General features: G+C 45.8%; 1 protein-coding gene across 1 annotated transcript in view; it reads left to right on the top strand.

The window, feature by feature from the left end:
• The window catches only part of LOC139583264 (uncharacterized protein C8orf34 homolog), an 85,640-nt gene that overhangs the window by 47,942 nt on the left and 18,025 nt on the right, over positions 1-19,673 (top strand). The window contains exons 7-8 of the mRNA XM_071414145.1: positions 8,675-8,696; positions 12,045-12,192. Of these exons, the coding sequence (XP_071270246.1) occupies positions 8,675-8,696; positions 12,045-12,192 (170 nt within the window). The remainder of the gene's footprint in view (positions 1-8,674; positions 8,697-12,044; positions 12,193-19,673) is intronic.

Below are 19,673 nucleotides of genomic sequence, written 5' to 3'. Positions count from 1 at the left end.
AATCCAATCTAATCTAAATGAATGTTTTTGTAAAACTGCACAGGTCCCCCCCCCCCTCTCCAAGGCCCGCTTCCAGATGTTGCCGTGGTGATATTAACTGTGGGACTGTGAGGAGGCGGTGTGTCTGTGTGTGTGTGTGTGTGTGTGTGTTTGTGTGTGTGTGTGTGTGTGTGTGTGTGTGTGTGTGTGTGTGTGTGTGTGTGTGTGTGTGTGTGTGTGTGTGTGTGTGTGTGTGTGTGTGTGTGTGTGTGTGTGTGTGTGTGTGTGTGTGTGTGTGTGTGTGTGTGTGTGTGCGCGCGCTCCGTGTTAGGTGACCATTTGGGATGTAGCTAATTAGAGAGGATCAGATATTAAATCATAAATCACACACACACACACACACACACACTGCTTTTTGAAACCTCATTAGGTTATTCTATCGTTTGATTAGTGGGAGACATCCTGTTGTTTGGGGTATCAGATTGGGGAAAGATGTGTGTGCGCGGGATGTATTATAATATATAGGGAATATAATATAATTATAATAATAATTGTAATATATACTGAACTTATATGTGCCAATTAAGCTGGAACATTTCTGGGATGTTTTATTTCAGATGATGAAACATGAGACCAACACTTTACATGTTGTGTTTATATTGTTGTTCAGTACCTTTGGGAACTATTTGGTTCAGTTACAGCTTCACTTTATCAAACATTTTATTACGTTACATCCTTATTCTAAAATGGAGTAAACAAAACATTTTTTTCTCATCAATCTACACACAATACCCCATAATGACATCACAATACCCCATAATAACATCACAGTACCCCATAATGACATCACAATACCCCATAATGACATCACAGTACCCCATAATGACATCACAATACCCCATAATGACAAAGTGAAAACAGGTTTTTAGATTTTCTTTTGCAAATGTATAAAAAAATAAAAACAGAAATACCTTATTTACATAAGTATTCAGACCCTTTGCTATGAGACTCGAAATTGAGCTCAGGTGCATATTGTTTCTATTGATCATCCTTGAGATGTTTCTACAACTTGATTGGAGTCCACCTGTGGTAAAATTAATTGGACATGATTTGGAAAGGCACACACCTGTCTATATGAGGTCCCACCGTTGACAGTGCATGTCAGAGCAAAAACCAAGCCATGAGGTTGAATTGTCCTTAGAGTTCTGAGACATGATTGTGTCGAGGCACAGATCTGGGAAAGTGTACCAAAACATTTCTGCAGCATTGAAGGTCCCCAAGAACACAGTGGACTCCATAATCTCTAAATTGAAGAAGTTCAGAACCTCCAAGACTCTTCCTAGAATTGTCCACCCGGCCAAACTGAGCAATCTGGGGAGAAGGGCCATGGTCAGGGAGGTGACCAAGAACCCGATGGTCACTCTAACAGAGCTCTAGAGTTCCTCTGTGGAGATGGGAGAAACTTCCACAAGGACAACCATCTCTGCAGCACTCCACCAATCAGGCCTCTGATGAAACCAAGATTGAAAGCTTTGGCCTGAATGCCAAGCATCATGTTTGGAGGAAACCTGGCACCATCCCTACAGTGAAGTATGGTGGTGGCAGAATCATGCTGTGAGGATGTTTTTCAGTGTCAGGGACTGGGAGACTAGTCACGATCGAGGCAAAGATGAACGGAACAAACTACAGAGAGATCCTTGATGAAAACCTGCTCCAGAGCGCTCAGAACCTCAGACTGGGGCGAATGTTCACCTTCCAACAGGACACGACCTTAAGCACACAGCCAAGACAACGCAGGAGTGGCTTCGGGACAAGTCTCTGTATGTCCTTGAGTGGCCCAGCCAGAGCCCGGACTTGAACATGATCAAACATCTCTGGAGAGACCTGAAAATAGCTGTGCAGCAACGCTCCCCATCCAACCTGACAGAGCTTGAGAGGATCTGCAGAGAAGAATGGGAGAACCTCCCCAAATACAGGTGTGTCAAGCTGGTAGCATCATACCCAAGAAGACTGTAATCGCTGCCAAAGGTGCTTCAACAAAGTACTGAGTAAAGGGTCTAAATACTTATGTAAATGTGATATTTCAGTTTTTTTATTTATTAAATTAGCACAAATTTCTAAAAAACTATTTTTGATTTGTCATTATGGGGTATTGTGTTTAGATTAATGAGGGGAAAAACCGATTTAAGCAATTTTATATTAAGGTTGTAACGTAACAAGTCAAGGGGTCTAAATACATTCCAAAGGCACCGTATAATACAATAATCTATAATACATTGAACAAAAATATAAACGCAACATGTAAAGTGTTGGTACCATGTTTCATGAGCTTAAATATAAGACCCAGAAATGTTCAATACAAAAAAGCTTTCTCTAAAATGTTGTTCACCAATGTGTTTACATCCCTGTTAGTGAGCATTTCTCCTTTAGCAAGATAATCCATCCACCTGACAGGTGTGGTATATCAAGAAGCTGATTAAACAGCATGATCATTACACAGGTGCACCTTGTGCTGGGGACAATAAAAAGCCACTCTAAAATTTGCCGTTTTGTCACACAACACAATGTCGTAGACGTCTCAGGAATGTCCACCAAGGATCACCACATCAGGGAAGCTCATCTGCGTGCTCGTCGTCCTCAACAAGGTCTTGACCTGACTGCAGTTTGGCATCGTAACCGAATTCAGTGGGCAAATACTCACCTTCATGTCTTCACGGATGAATTACGGTTTCAACTGAACCGTGCATATGGCAGACAGCGTGTAAGGCGTTGAGTGAGCTGATGTAAACGTTGTGAACAGAGTGCCCCATGGTGGCGGTGGGGTTAATGGTATGGGCAGGCATAAGCTACAGACAACGAAAACAGTTGCATTTATCGATGGTAATTTGAATGCACAAAGATACAGTGACGATCCTGAGGCCCATTGTCGTGCCATTCATCCGCATCCATCACCTCATGTTTCAGCATGATAATGCACGGCCCCATGGCAAAAGGATCTGTACACAATTCCTGGAAGCTGAAAATGTCCCAGTTCTTCCATAGCCTGCATACAGTTTTTAAATGGTCTAGTACAGCCAATATTGAAGGCTATTAAAATGCTTCTCAAAGATGCCCTCTGGTGGTCAAACTAGCATTAATGATACCAGTGGTTGGCACTTAAATAACATGCCATAGAATTCTACGGAGGTCTAACCAGAATAGAAAAAAGGGTGGGAGGCCCCGGTGCACAACTGAGCAAGAGGACAAGTACATTAGAGTGTCTATTTTGACACTCTAATGTATAAGTCCTCAAATGGCAACTTCATTAAATAGTACCCGCAAATCACCAGTCTCAACATCAACAGTGAAGAGAAGACTCTGGGATGCTGGCCTTCTAGGCAGAGTTGCAAAGAAAAAGCCATATCTCAGACTGGCCAATAAAAAGAAAAGATTAGGATGGGCAAAAGAACACAGACACTGGACAGAGGAACTCTGCCTAGAAGGCCAGCCTCCCGGAGTCGCCTCTTCACTGTTGGCGCTGAGACTGGTGTTTTGCGGGTACACTCTAATGTACTTGTCCTCTTACTCAGTTGTGCACCGGGGCCTCCCACCCTTCTTTCTATTCTGGTTAGGGCCAGTTTGCTCTGTTCTGTGAAGGGAGTAGTACACAGCATTGTATGAGATCTTCAGATTTTTTTGTGGATTGGGGTGATCAGTCCTTGATTCCAAATATTGGAGAAGATGCCAGAGCTGAGGATGATGTTAAAGAGTTTAATAAGTATAGCCAATTGGAATTTATGGTCTGTATATTTAATAATTTCATTAAGGATACCATCAACACCAGAGGATTTGAGGTGGATGGTTTATATTTTGATCATGTATATGTTTTTTCAGTTTGTTCTTTGTTATAGAGCCAAAAAGATTTGAGAAGGGTTCTGTGTCTCTCTCTCCATATGCTCCCACCACGCGCCCAGCCAGCCTCTTGACTTTAGGTGAAAGATTTAGTACCGCTTTTTCACTTTTACCTTGTCAGCTTGGGGATTCGATCCAGCAACCTGATAATAACACGCACGCAAGCACGCACGCACGCACACACACACACACACACACACACACACACACACACACACACACACACACACACACACACACACACACACACACACACACACACACACACACACACACACACACACACACACACACACACACACACACACACACACACACACACACACACACACACACTACAGCCGACGCTTGCCATTGCGCGTTGTTGATCTTAGGCTGCTCGGCCCTGGAAACACATTTCATGAAGCTCCCGACAAAACAGTTATTGTGCTGACGTTGCTTCCGGAGGCAGTTTGGAACTCGGCAGTGAGCGTTGTAACCGAGGACAGACGATGATTTTTATGCGCTACGTGCTTCAGCACTCAGCGGTCCCGTTCTGTGAGCTTGTGTGGCCTACCACTTCACGGCTGAGACGTTGTTGCTCCTAGAGATTTCCACTTCACAATAACAGCACTTACAGTTGACCGGGGCAGCTCTATCGGGGCAGAAATTTGACGAACTGACTTGTTGGAAAGGTGGCATCCTATGACGGTGCGACGTTGAATGTCTCTGAGCTCTTCAGGAAGGCCATTCTACTGACAATGTTTGTCTATGGAGATTGCATGGCTGTGTGCTCAATTTTATTCACCTGTCCGCAACCACTGTGGCTGAAATAGCCGAATCCACTAATTTGAAGGGGTGTCCACATACTTAATTAATAAGGCCTGAGAGGGTGTGGTATGTGGCCAATATACCACGGCTAAGTGCTGTTCTTATGCACCACTCAAAGCGGAGTGCCTGGATGTGCCATATACCACAAGCTCCTGAGGTGCCTTATTGCTATTATAAACTGGTTACCAATGTAATTAGAGCAGGAACAATGTTTTGTCATACTTGTGGTATATGGTCTGATATACCACAGCTGTCAGTCAATCAGCATTCATGACTCAAACCACCCAATTTATAATTTTGTATATATAGTGTACTTATGATTAGGCCCCTCACGTGCTCTCTCTCTCTCGTGCACTCTGTCTCTCTCCCTCTCTCTCTCTCTCTCTCTCTCTCTCTCTCTCTCAATTCAATTCAATTCAATTCAATTTGCTTTATTGGCATGACGTAACAGTGTACATATTGCCAAAGCTTATTTACAATATAAAAAAAGAGAATCAAAATTGTCAACGGGACAACAGTAACAACAATAACCAAGTGTCAAAATAACCATACATTGAACAATAACAATAAACATACAGTAGAGTACATGTGCAGGTTGATTGGTCTGTCAGACACTGTCCCTCAACTTATGGCAGGCAGCAATGTAGTGCGCTGCCAACCCACAGCTCTCTGCGTCCTCCCCCAACAGGACGGGTAGCCTATCCTCATCAGAGAGGTCTTTGAAACCTTGAATAAGAGTTTCAAATTTGGGGAAATGACACTCTCTAATTGTTTTGTATTTTTGACATTTTGTCAGGAAATGCAGCTCTGTCTCGGGTTCTGCTGTTGTGCAGTGGTTGCACAGTCTTTCCTCTACAGGGAGCCAGGTTTTCCTGTGTCTACCCTTCTCAATGGCAAGGCTGTGCTCACTGAGCCTGTACTTTGTCAAGGTTTTTCTAAGGTTTTGATCAGTAACCATGGTCAAATATTTAGCCACGGTGTACTGTCGATTTAGGGCCAGATAGCACTGCATTTTGCTTTGTGTTTGTGCTTGTGTTTCCCAATAAGCAATATAGTTTTGTTTTGACTGTGTTGTAATTTGGTTTATCCTGATTGATTGGATGTTCTGGTCCTGAGGCTTCAGTGTGTTAGTAGAACAGGTTTGTGAACTCAGCCCCAGGACCAGCTGGATGAGGGGACTCTTTTCTTTGCTCAGCTCTTGGCATTGCAGGGCTTGGTAATGATATGAGAGGGGGTCACTGTATTTTAGATGTTTCCAAAACTTAATTGCTCTTTTTTGAGTTTTTATTATTAGTGGATATTTGCCTAATTCTGCCCTGCATGCATTGTTTGTAGTTTTCCTCTGGACATGTAGGATAATCTTACAGAACTCTGCATGCAGGATTTCAATGGGATGTTTGTCCCATTTGATGAAATCTTGTTTTGCAAGTGGACCCCACACCTCGCTGCCATAAAGTGCAATTGGTTCAATGATATATTCAATTAGTTTTAGCCACATTTTAATAGGTATTTCAATTTGAATTTGCTTTTTAATGGCGTAGAATGCCCTGCGTGCTTTCTCTCTCAGTTCATTCACTGCCTCATTAAGGTGTCCAGTTGAGCTTATTTTTAAACCTAAGTAATTGTAGTGTGTGCAGTACTCTATATATTTTGTACCAATTGAGAACTTTGGTCTAATTCCCTGAGATCTGGATCTTCTCTGGAAAATCATTATTTTAGTCTTTTTGGGGTTTACTGCCAGGGCCCAGGTCTGGCAGTACTGCTCTAGCAGGTCCAGGCTCTGCTGTAGGCCATGTGCTGTGGGTGACAGCAGGCATAGGTCATCTGCGAAGAGTAGGCATTTAACCTCTGAATTGTGGAGACTAACACCAGGGGCTGAGGATTTTTCTAGAATAGTGGCCAATTCGTTGATGTAAATATTGAAGAGTGCAGGGCTCAGATTACAACCCTGACCAAGGCCCCGCCCCTGGTTAAAGAATTCTGTTCTTTTCTTGCCAATTTTAATGCTGCACGTATTGCCAGTATACATTGATTTAATTATGTCATATGTTTTACCCCCTACACCACTTTCAATAACTTTGTAGAACAGTCCTGTATGCCAAATAGAATCAAATGCTTTTTGGAAGTCGATAAAGCAAGCGTATATTTTGGTATTATTTTGGTGGACATGTTTATCTATCAGGGTGTGTAGGGTGTAAATATGATCAGTTGTGCGATGTTTTGGTATAAATCCAATTTGGCTTTTACTCAAGACATTGTGCTTATTAAGGACGTTTAGAACTCTTACATTTATAATACTACAGAAAACCTTCCCCAGGTTACTGTTCACACAAATGCCTCTGTAATTGTTAGGGTCAAATTTGTCTCCGTTTTTAAAGATTGGGGTTATGAGTCCTTGATTCCAGATGTCAGGGAAATAACCTACACTCAGGATCAAATTAAACAGTTTTAATATAGCCAATTGAAATTTTGCACTAGTGAGTTTGAGCATCTCATTTAGGATGCCATCAGGTCCGCATGCCTTTTTAAATTTGAGAGCCTGAAGTTTCTTATAGAGCTCCTGGTCAGTAATTGGGGAGTCCAATGGATTTTGATTGTCCTTTATAGCTTTTTCTAATCCATTCAACTTCTCATGAATTTGGCGTTGTTCTGTGTTTGTGTCAATTTGAACGGTGTTGTAGAGTGTTTTAAAATGGGTTGTCCATATGTCACCATTTTGTATCGCTAATTCCTCTTGTTTAGATTTTTTTATTTTTTTCCAATTTTGCCAGAAGTTGTTTGTGTTTATGGACTCCTCAATTAGCGTCAGCTGCTTTCTGTTGTACTGGGCTTTTTTGGTTCTGAGTGTACGTTTATAGAGTTTTAAAGTCTCACAGTAATGAAGGCGTAATTCACCATTATTTGGGTCTCTGTGCTTTTGGTTGGATAGTGTTCAAATTTTTTTCCTTATAATTTTACAATCTGCATCAAACCAGTTGTCATCTGTGATCTTTTTTGTTTTGTTTTTTATCAATTTCAATTGTGCTTCTTTTGCCGTTTGCCTGAATATATAGTTGATGTTTTGTACTGCTAGATTGATGCCTTCTTTACTGTGAGTGAATGTGGTATCCAGAAAGTTATCTAAGAGTGTTTGGATATTTTGGTTCCAGGTTGCTTTCTGGTATTCTTCTGTGCTGTTTTGGGCCCATCTGTATGAATGTCTGATGTTGTACAGCTTACTGGGCTGTGAATGTGTGGTTGTTTCCATGTCTGCTCTTTTGAGGAACAACGTTATTTGGCTGTGATCAGACAGAGGTGTTAGTGGCTTGACAGTGAATGAGCTGAGAGAGAAAAGGTCAATGTCTGTGATCATATAGTCTACTGTACTGTGGCCAAGAGGTGAGCAGTAGGTGAATCTCCCCAAAGAGAACCTACCATTGACAAAGTACAGACCCAAGCTTCTACAGAGCTGCAACAGATCCCTTCCGTTTTTGTTGACGGTGCTGTCACTGTTGTTTCTATGGGGGAGATTAAGACAGTTAGAAACAGTATGGCCTGTAATAAAGCTGTCCCCTCGTGTGCTCGTTAGATCAGGTAGTGTTCCTGTGCGCGCATTTGTGTCACCACAGATGAGCACATTTCCCTGGGCCTGGAAATGGCACGTCTCTTCCTCAAGGGTGGGGAAGATCTCCTCTGAGTAATATGGGGATTCTGAGGGGGGGATATAAATTGCACAAAGGAACACATCTTTTTCTGTCAGTACCAATTCTTTTTTCAGTTTTAACCAAATGTGATATTTGCCAATTTTGAGGGGATCAATTAGATGTTGTAGTTCGGATTTGTACCAAATGATCAGTCCTCCAGAGTCTCTGCCTCTATTGACAGAGCTGTGTTTTTGTGACGGCACAATTACCTCTCTGTAACCTGTGGGACAGTGAGTGACAATGTCAGCCTTACACCATGTCTCCTGCAGAATGATGATGTCAACATCTTTAAGATTTTTGTTGAACTCCAGTGCCAAACTCTTCAGTCCAAAGGTTGATGAGTTTAGGCCCTGAATGTTCCACATGCTAACTGATAGCGATTTCATGTTCCAAAAGAGAGAATAGCAGTCAGAAACACAGTAACTACTAACTATTAAGTTGTTAAGAGCGAGATAAACAGGATAACAGCTAACATTTTTTCTGTTATATATATAAATATTCCTATTCATTGAACAAGTACATTTTAGTACAATAGGTGTGTGTGTGTGTGTGTGTGTGTGTGTGTGTGTGTGTGTGTGTGTGTGTGTGTGTGTGTGTGTGTGTGTGTGTGTGTGTGTGTGTGTGTGTGTGTGTGTGTGTGTGTGTGTGTGTGTGTGTGTGTGTGTGTGTGTGTGTGTGTGTGTGCGTCCGTGTGTGCGTCCGTGTGTGTTTAGTGCAGATGTATTGGAGGAGCTGTTTAATCTCACTTAATCCTACAGGGTTCTCCTGTCCTCTGACGACCTCTGCGTAGCTGCGCTGGTCCTGCTGTTGGGCCCTGTGGAGTGGAGGGGGGCCAGGTCTGGGCCGTGGGGCTTCCTCTCTGGTCTGGTGCGGGGTAGTAGGCTGGGCCCGGTCCGGTCTGGCTAAGCCGATGGAAGTGGTGATGCTCTGGTGGTGGGTGGGGCCTGTGGGGTGCGCTGGGTCTGGTGTGGCGTTGAAGGGGCCTGGGGCTCCTTGGTGGTGCAGTGGTCTGGTAGGGGTCTCTGGGTGGTCCTCTGGCCAGTGCTGCATGGGGTGTTTGTCTACCAAGTGCCACGTCCTTTAGAGACTTGGCAAACATCCCTACTGTCTGCTTCCTCAGGTGGGAGTGGTCGTGCAGATGCTCTGGGGTGATTGTTGGGTGGTGAGCAACGTGCACGTTCGGGAGTAGGCCACACCCTCTGGTGATGTCAGCGTTGACTTTCTGAATGGTACGGGGATGAAAGTCTTTGCGGGGCAGCAGAGTGGAGATGGTGATGTGGGAGTTGGGGAACTGCTCAGAGGCCCTCTCTGCTACTCTGTTGACCAGGCTGCCTACTCTCTCCTGCTCCTCTCGCAGGTTGTTGGTGCCGGTGTGAATAATAATGTGGCCTGGTGTGCCAAAGTCAGGCTGGGACAGGATGTGGAGTGCATCCTGTGTTTTTGGGCACCATATTTTGCGCACCTTGTGTTGTGGGAAGAGTTTATCTTCTTGGAGGAACTTCCCATTTGAGTCAATGAGTCAATGAGGATGGTTACCTGCACCAGCTCTCTCCTCATGGTGGCCTTTACCTCCTCCAGCGCTGTGGTAAGGCTCTCTCTCAGCTCCTGGACAGAGTTCTTCAGCTGGGTCCTGCACTGGTTGATCTGGTCCTGTAGAAGCTCTGTGTCTGGGCTGGTGGTGGTGTAGCTGGGGGGCTGCTCCTTCAGCTCAGTAACCCATACCTCTATCACAGCCAGCCTGTCTCTCAACAGGCTGATGGTAGTGTGGTCTTGGCTCTGGTGGTTGTAGGCAGGCAGGGGGGAGGATGGCCCTGCTGTTGGGGTGCCTGAGGTGAGGGGAGAGGTCGGGGTGCTGTCCTTGTCTTTGTTGCTTTCCGCTATCTTCGTTAGGGTGGGGAAGTCCTGCACAACAGAGCTGAGTGCAGCCTCACTGCCCTGGACCATGACAGTACCGTTCTGATACATGTTTACCGTCAGAAACCTGTTTTCCTGGTCCTTATCGCTGTCCTCAAAAATGGATTTGCCTTCCCTTGCAGATGCCTTTCTTCGTGGTATAGCTGAAATGCCTGGTTACAGCTGTATGCCAGGCAGTAGTGTGGTCTGTGTAAAATAACAGGTTTGTAACAGTCCTGTTTTGTGAGCAGTCGGCAAACAAAGTTTCTGGGTTCTCCCTCAGAATTCTGTGTTTAAAATTGATTCTTACTTTCTCTGATTTGATTTCTGCTGGGTATTCAAAAAAAAGTGTGGAAAGTCTCTCAGTTTCTGTCGCTGCTAACGCTGCTAGCGCTGCCTCAGTGGCCATGTTGCTATGGTTACCACCAGTAAACAGTTAGAGCTAGACGGTAAGCTAGCTGACCGATTTGAATTTGGCTAGCTACCACGATGAAGATTGGTCTTTTAACTCACTCTCTGTCAATTTTTTCCTCCTTTGTTGATCTTCAGTTGTACAATTTGATTACCTATACATTTTTTGCTAATTGAATCGTGTCAATCTCGCTCTTAACAACCAAAAAGTTATAACAAGTCAGGAGCTGTTCCTCTGCATGACTTCTCTCTCTCTCTCTGTCTCTCTCTCTCCCTCTCTCTCTGTCTCTCTCTCTCTCTGTGTCTCTCTCTGTCTCTCTCTCTCTCTCTGTCTCTCTCTCTCTGTGTCTCTCTCTGTCTCTCTCTCTGTCTCTCTCTCTCTCCCTCTCTCTCTGTCTCTCTCTGTCTCTCTCTCTCTCTGTCTCTCTCTCTGTCTCTCTCTGTCTCTCTCTGTCTCTCTCCCTCTCTCTCTGTCTCTCTCTGTCTCTCTCTCTCTCTCTCTCTCTCTCTCTCTCTCTGTCTCTCTCTCTCCCTCTCTCTCTCCCCCCCTCTCTCTCCCTCTCTCTCTCTCTCTCTCCCTCTCTCTCTCTCTCTCTCTCTCTGTCAGCCTTGGTGCCAGTCTGTTTCACCTGTTTCACAATGTGATCAAGGGCACATTGACAATGATAATAATAACAATGTGATCAAGGGCACATTGACAGTTTTTTCATCTTGTCAGCTCTGGGATTCAAAACGAACAACCGTTCAGTTACTGACTGGCGCAACACTCTAACCGCTAGGCAACCTGCCACCCTTTTTCCTGGCCATCTAAACGTACCATGAAAAACTCTTGGCTGTGGTTATAATATCCTATCCAACGTCTAACCTGACCTAGGTCCCATCTAACTCATCCCCTTCTTAGTTTAACCCTACCCTCCCTGTTTGAACCACTCTCCTTCCTGTTTGAGCCACTCCACTTCCTGTTTGAGCCACTCCCTTTCCTGTTTGAACCACTCCCCTTCCGGTTTGAACCACTCCCCTTCCTGTTTGAACCACTCCCCTTCCTGTTGTAACCACTCCACTTCCTGTTTGAACCACTCCCCTTCCCGTTGTAACCACTCCCCTTCCTGGTGTAACCATTCCCCTTCCTGTTGTAACCACTCCCCTTCCTGTTTGAACCACTCCCCTTCCTGTTTGAACCACTCCCCTTCCTGTTTGAACCACTCCCCTTCCTGTTGTAACCACTCCCCTTCCTGTTGTAACCACTCCCCTTCCTGTTTGAACCACTCCACTTCCTGTTTGAACCACTCCCCTTCCTGTTGTAACCACTCCCCTTCCTGTTATAACCACTCCCCTTCCTGTTGTAACCACTCCCCGTCCTGTCTCTGCAGTGGGAAGAGTAAAGGGTTGAAGCAGCAGCAGCAGCACCACAAGAGGCTCCTGGCGGCCATGTTGTCCCAAGAATCCTTTGACTCCGCCCATAGCTCCGCCCCCTCACTCACCGAGGAGGAGATGGAGGACGACGACGACGTCATGGAGCTGCTGGGTCTGTCTTCTTCCTTTCTGTTCAATAATACTAACAACTACAACAACAAATCACACCCAATACAGATTCACTGATTCATAGATACCAATGTCAAAACACATCAGTGACAATAATTACTATTTTTACTGAGGGTCATTGAGCTTCCTCACTACGGCTGACATGGATAATACAACATGGATTATACATGTAACTAGATAGTCATACACACTCTCTCTCTCTTCCTCTCTCTCTTCCTCTCTCTCTTCCTCTCTCTCTTCCTCTCTCTCTTCCTCTTCCTCTCTCTCTCTCTCTCTTCCTCTCTCTTCCTCTCTCTCTTTCTCTCTCTCTCTCTCTTCCTCTCTCTCTTCCTCTCTCTCTTCCTCTTCCTCTCTCTCTCTCTCTCTCTCTCTTCCTCTCTCTTCCTCTCTCTCTTTCTCTCTCTCTCTCTCTTCCTCTCTCTCTTCCTCTCTCTCTTCCTCTCTCTCTTTCTCTTCCTCTCTCTCTTTCTCTTCCTCTCTCTCTCTCTCTCTCTCTCTCTCTCTCTCTCTCTCTCTCTCTCTCTCTCTCTCTCTCTCTCTCTCTCTCTCTCTCTCTCTCTCTCTCTCTCTCTCTCTCTTCCTCTTTCTCTCTTCCTCTTTCTCTCTTCCTCTCTCTCTCTTCCTCTCTCTCTCTCTCTCTCGCTCTCTCAAAATTCAATTCAAAAGGGGCTTTAATGACATGGTAAACAAGTGAAATAAACAAATGTAGCAACATCAACTAAAAAGTATTAGAATTTAACAGTAAATATTGCACTAAAAAGGTTTAAAAAAAATAAAGACATTTGGTATATTATCAGCTGTGTACAGTGTTTTAGCAATGTGCAACTAGTTGTAGTACGAGTAGCAGAGGTAGATAAATTAACATATAAAAATGGGTTGTATTTACAATGGTGTTTGTTCTTCACTAGTTGCCCTTTTCTTGTGGCAACAGGTCACAAATCTTGCTGCTGTGATGTCACACTGTGGTATTTCACCCAGTAGATATGGGAGTTTATCAAAATCGGGTTTGTTTTCGAATTCTTTGTGGGTCTGTGTAATCTGAGGGAAATATATGTCTCTAATATGGTCATACATTTGGCAGGAGGTTAGGAAGTGCAGCTCAGTTTCCACCTCATTTTGTGGGCAGTGTGCACATAGCCTGTCTTCTCTTGAGAGCCAGGTCTGCCTACGGCGGCCTCTCTCAATAGCAAGGCTTTGCTCACTGAGTCTGTACATAGTCAAAGCTTTCCTTAAGTTTGGGTCAGTCACAGTGGTCAGGTATTCTGCCATTGTGCAGACTAGATGTTCAGGAGTCTCATGGCTTGGGGATAGATGCTGTTAAGAAGCCTTTTGGACCTAGACTTGGCGCTCCGGTACCGCTTGCCGTGCGGTAGCAGAGAGAACAGTCTATGACTAGGGTGGCTGGAGTCTTTGACAATTTTTAGGGCCTTCCTCTGACACCGCCTGGTATAGAGGTCCTGGATGGCAGGAAGCTTGGCCCCAGTGATGTACTGGGATGCAGCTATAGAACCTTTTGAGGATCTGAGGACCCAGGCCACATCGTTTCAGTCTCCTGAGAGGGAATAGATTTTGCCGTCTTCACAGATTTCTTGGTGTGCTTGGACCATGCAGTTATTCAGAGGGAATGATGCACTGAGGTTATTTGTAATTCTGTGTGAAGGCTTGGCCTGATATACTGAAGGGTTTGGCCCGGTACAGTCCACTGAGACTGGACCTGGGCTGGCAGAAAGAGAGACAGAGAGACAGAGATGGTAGAGAGGTCTATCAGTCTTACTGAGTGGCCTGCCAGACTGGCGCTGGAGAGTAGAGAGATAGAGAGACAGAGATGGTAGAGAGGCAGAGAGGTCTATCAGTCTTACTGAGTGGCCTGCCAGACTGGCGCTGGAGAGTAGAGAGATACAGCGAGACAGAGATGGTAGAGAGGTCTATCAGTCTTACTGAGTGGCCTGCCAGACTGGTGCTGGAGAGTGGAGAGAGACAGAGATGGTAGAGAGGTCTATCACTCTTACTGAGTGGCCTGCCAGACTGGTGCTGGAGAGTAGAGAGATAGAGAGAAACAGAGATGGTAGAGAGGTCTATCAGTCTTATTTAAGGTGCATCCCTGTGGAACGCTTTCGACACCTTGTAGAGTCCATGCCCTGACGAATTGAGTTTGTTTTGAGGGCAAATTAGGTATTTTTTAATTTTTTTATTTGAATACATTTGCAACAATTTGTTTCTTTAACTGTCATCGTAGTTCTTGTGAGGTTTTTATTCTTACTTAAATGTTTTATTAGATTTAGGATTATTTTCTTTCTTTCTTTCTTCTTCTTCTTCTTCTTATATTATTATTATTATTATTGTTAATATTATTATTATTATTATTATCACTGCATTGTTACCAAAAAGCTCTCAAGGTAAGAACTTCACTCTACTGCTTAACACCTGTTGTATCCTCTGCACGTGGCGAATAAACTTTGAGACTTGTGTGTATGAGGTTACTGTGACCTCTAGTGGCCAGTGATGGAATAGCAGCCACTGTCTTGTGCTGAATTCTCCTGTTTCCATGGTGTTTTCAGTAGGGCATACCATAGCCTGGAATGCATTTCAATCAACAGGTGTGCCTTGTTAAAAGTTAATTTGTGGAATTTCTTTCCTTCTTAATGCATTTGAGCTAATCAGTTGTGTTGTGACAAGGTAGGGGTGATATACAAAAGATAGCCCTATTTGGTAAAAGACCATGTCCATATTATGGCAAGAACAGCTCAAATAAGCAAAGAGAAACGACAATCCATCATTACTTTAAGACATGAAGGTCAGTCAATCCGAAAAATATCAAGAACTTTTAAAGTTTCTTCAAGTGCAGTCGCAAAAACCATCAAGCACTATGATGAAACTGGCTCTCATGAGGACCGCCACAGGAAAGGAAGGCCCATAGTTACCTCTGCTGCAGAGAATAAGTTCATTAGAGTTACCAGCCTCAGAAATTGTAGCCCAAATAAATGCTTCACAGAGTTCAAGTAACAGACACATCTCAACATCAACCGTTCAGAGGAGACTGCATGATTCAGGCCTTCGTGGTCAAATTTCTGCAAAGAAACCAGAGCAGGTGAACGGACAATCTCCGCATGTGTGGTTCCCTACCGTGAAGCATGGAGGAGGAGGTGTGATGGTGTCGGGGTGCTTTGCTGGTGACAAAAGTCTGTGATTTATTTAGAATTCAAGGCACACTTAACCAGCATGGTTACCACAGCATTCTGCAGCGATACGCCATCCCATCTGGTTTGCACTTAGTGGGACTATCATTTGTTTTTCAACATGGCATTGACCCAACACACCTCAGGCTGTGTAAGGGCTATTTGACCAAGAAGGAAAGTGATGGAGTGCTGCATCAGATGACCTGGCCTCCACAATCACCTGACTTCAACCCATAGAAGTTGGTTTGGGATGAGTTGGACTGCAGAGTGAAGCAAAAGCAGCCAAGAAGTGCTCAGCATATGTGGGAACTCCTTCAAGACTGTTGGAAACGCATTCCAGGTGAAGCTGGTTGAGAGAATGCCAAAAGTGTGCAAAGCTGTCATCAAGGCAAAGGATGGCTCATTTGAATTTTAACAGCTACTGTAACATCTCACAGCTCACAGCTCACTGCTCACAGCTCAGAGGCACAGCTAGGGCTTTTATCACGTACAAAGCCATGGAGTTCACTCATATGTAACTCATGGCCTCACATGAAATAGGTTGGATCTGGTGTGGGAGATGATGATGATGTGTGTGTGTGTGAGTGAGAAAGGGTGTGTGTTTGTTTGTGTGTGAGAGAAAGGGTGTGTGTGTGTGTGTGTGTGTATATATCTCTGTGTGTGGTAGATAATTCCACTATAGACCCGTCAACACATCATCTCAGAAGATGTATATTATTTATGAGATTAATGTAGTAATTATGACTCCAGTTCTTTATTTAGAACAGAGAGAGAGAGAGAGAGAGAGAGAGAGTCAGTCAGTGTCCGTCTAATGGAAACCTGCAGGGAGGAGAACACATGCACGCACACACACGAGAGAGAGAGAGAGAGAGAGAGAGAGAGAGAGAGAGAGAGAGAGAGAGAGAGAGAGAGAGAGAGAGAGAGAGAGAGAGAGAGAGAGAGAGAGAGAGAGAGAGAGAGAGAGAGAGAGAGAGAGAGAGAGAGAGAGAGAGAGAGAGAGAGAGAGAGAGAGAGAGAGAGAGAGAGAGAGAGAGACACACACCCGTACCCTTCCCAGCTCCGCTCTTAGGTTCTGCTTTGCTCTGATGTGGTGAGTGATAGGGGGGATGGAGTTATTCATGGCTCAGACCTCTTTGTTCACGTTACATCACTTAAATATCTTCTCTCCTCCTCTCCTACTGTCTTACTGTCCTCACCTCCTCTCCTACTGTCCTACTGTCCTCACCTCCTCTCCTCCTCTCCTACTGTCCGCCTCTCCTACTGTCCTCTCCTCCTCTCCTACTGTCCGCCTCTCCTACTGTCCTCACCTCCTCTCCTACTGTCCTCTCCTCCTCTCCTACTGTCCTCTCCTCCTCTCCTACTGTCCTCACCTCCTCTCCTCCTCTCCTACTGTCCGCCTCTCCTACTGTCCTCACCTCCTCTCCTACTGTCCTCTCCTCCTCCCCTACTGTCCTCTCTCCTCTCCTCCTCTCCTACTGTCCTCACCTCCTCTCCTACTGTCCTCACCTCCTCTCCTACTGTCCTCTCTCTCCTCCTCCTCTCCTACTGTCCTCTCTCCTCTCCTCCTCTCCTACTGTCCTCTCTCCTCTCCTCCTCTCCTACTGTCCTCCTCTCCTACTGTCCTCAACTCCTCTCATACGGTCCTCACCTCCTCTCCAACTGTCCTCACCTCCTCTCCGCCTGTCCTCACCTCCTCTCCAACTGTCCTCTCCTACTGTCCTCACCTCCTCTCCTACCGTCCTCTCCTCCTGTCCTCACCTCCTCACCTCCTCTCCTACTGTCCTCTCCTCCTGTCCTCACCTCCTCTGCTCCTCTCCTACTGTTCTCTCCTCCTCTCCTACTGTCCTCTCTCCTCTTCTACTGTCCTCTCCTCCTCTCCTACTGTCCTCCTCTCCTACTGTCCTCAACTCCTCTCCTACGGTCCTCACCTCCTCTCCAACTGTCCTCACCTCCTCTCCGCCTGTCCTCACCTCCTCTCCAACTGTCCTCTCCTACTGTCCTCACCTCCTCTCCTACCGTCCTCTCCTCCTGTCCTCACCTCCTCACCTCCTCTCCTACTGTCCTCTCCTCCTGTACTCACCTCCTCTGCTCCTCTCCTACTGTTCTCTCCTCCTCTCCTACTGTCCTCTCTCCTCTCCTACTGTCCTCTCCTCCTCTCCTACTGTCCTCCTCTCCTACTGTCCTCACCTCCTCTCCTACTGTCCTTTCCTCCTCTCCTCCTCTCCTACTGTCCTCCTCTCCTACTGTCCTCACCTCCTCTCCTACTGTCCTCTCCTCCTCTCCAACTGTCCTCACCTCCTCTCCTACTGTCCTCTCCTCCTGTCCCCACCTCCTCTCCTCCTCTCCAACTGTCCTCACCTCCTCCCCAACTGTCCCCACCTCTCCTCCTCTCCAACTGTCCTCACCTCCTCCCCAACTGTCCTCACCTCCTCTCCTACTGTCCTCTCCTCCTGTCCTCACCTCCTCTCCTCCTCTCCAACTATCCTCACCTTCTCTCCAACTGTCCTCTCCTACTGTCCTCACCTCCTCTACTACTGCCCTCTCCTCCTGTTCTCACCTCCTCTCCTCCTCTTCTACTGTCCTCACCTCCTCTCCTACTGTCCTCTCCTCCTCTCCTACTGTCCTCTCCTCCTCTCCTACTGTCCTCACCTCCTCTCCTACTGTCCTCTCCTCCTCTCCTACTGTCCTCACCTCCTCTCCAACTGTCCTCACCTCCTCTCCTCCTCTCCAACTGTCCTCCTCTCCTCCTGTCCTCACCTCCTCTCCTCCTCTCCTCCTGTCCTCACCTCCTCTCCTCCTCTTCTCCTACTGTCGTCACCTCTTCTCCACCTCTCCTACTGTCCTCACCTTCTCTCCTCCTTCTACTGTCCTCACCTCCTCTCCTCTTCCTCGCCTCCTCTCCTACTGTCCTCACCTCCTCTTCTCTCCTGCGTGTGATGGTGGTATGGTGTGATGGTGGTATGGTGGTATGGTGGTATGGTGTGATGGTGGTATGGTGTGATGGTGGTATGGTGTGATGGTGGTATGGTGGTATGGTGGTATGGTGTGATGGTGTGATGGTGGTATGGTATGATGGTGGTATGGTGTGATGGTGGTATGGTGTGATGGTGGTATGGTGTGATGGTGGTATGGTGTGATGGTGGTATGGTGTGATGGTGGTATGGTGGTATGGTGGTATGGTGGTGTGGTGGTATGGTGTGATGGTGGTATGGTGGTATGGTGTGATGGTGGTATGGTGGTATGGTGTGATGGTGGTATGGTGTGATGGTGGTATGGTGGTATGGTGTGATGGTGGTATGGTGGTATGGTGGTATGGTGTGATGGTGGTGTGGTGGTATGGTGTGATGGTGGTATGGTGTGATGGTGTGATGGTGGTATGGTGGTATGGTGTGATGGTGGAATGGTGATATGGTGGTATGGTGTGATGGTGGTATGGTGTGATGGTGGTATGGTGTGATGGTGTGATGGTGTGATGATGGTATGGTGTGATGGTGTGATGGTGTGATTGTGGTATGGTGGTATGGTGTGATGGTGGTATGGTGTGATGGTGGTATGGTGTGATGGTGTGATGGTGTGATGGTGTGATGGTGGTATGGTGGTATGGTGTGATGGTGTGATGGTGTGATTGTGGTATGGTGTGATGGTGTGATGGTGTGATGGTGTGATGGTGTGATTGTGGTATGGTGTGATGGTGTGATGGTGTGATGGTGGTATGGTGGTATGGTGTGATGGTGGTATGGTGTGATGGTGGTATGGTGGTATTGTGTGATGGTGGTATGGTGTGATGGTGGAATGGTGTGATGGTGGTATGGTGTGATGGTGGTATGGTGTGATGGTGTGATGATGGTATGGTGTGATGGTGAGATTGTGGTATGGTGTGATGGTGGTATGGTGACACACTGTAGTACAGAAACACACTGTAGTGTACATAACACTCTGTAGTGTACAGAACCACTCTGTAGTGTACAGAAACACACTGTAGTGTACAGAAACACACTGTAGTGTACATAACACACTGTAGTGTACAGAAACACCCTGTAGTGTACAGAATCACACTGTAGTGTACAGAACCACTCTGTAGTGTACAGAAACACACTGTAGTGTACAGAAACACACTGTAGTGTACATAACACACTGTAGTGTACAGAAACACACTGTAGTGTACAGAACCACACTGTAGTGTACAGAAACACACTGTAGTGTACAGAAACACACTGTAGTGTACAGAACCACACTGTAGTGTACAGAACCACTCTGTAGTGTACAGAACCACTCTGTAGTGTACAGA

Source organism: Salvelinus alpinus, chromosome 8 (assembly GCF_045679555.1).
Source record: "Salvelinus alpinus chromosome 8, SLU_Salpinus.1, whole genome shotgun sequence".
Lineage (NCBI taxonomy): Eukaryota > Metazoa > Chordata > Actinopteri > Salmoniformes > Salmonidae > Salvelinus > Salvelinus alpinus.
Note: the sequence above shows the minus strand (reverse complement) of the source record. Positions and strands in the feature narration are given on the sequence as shown.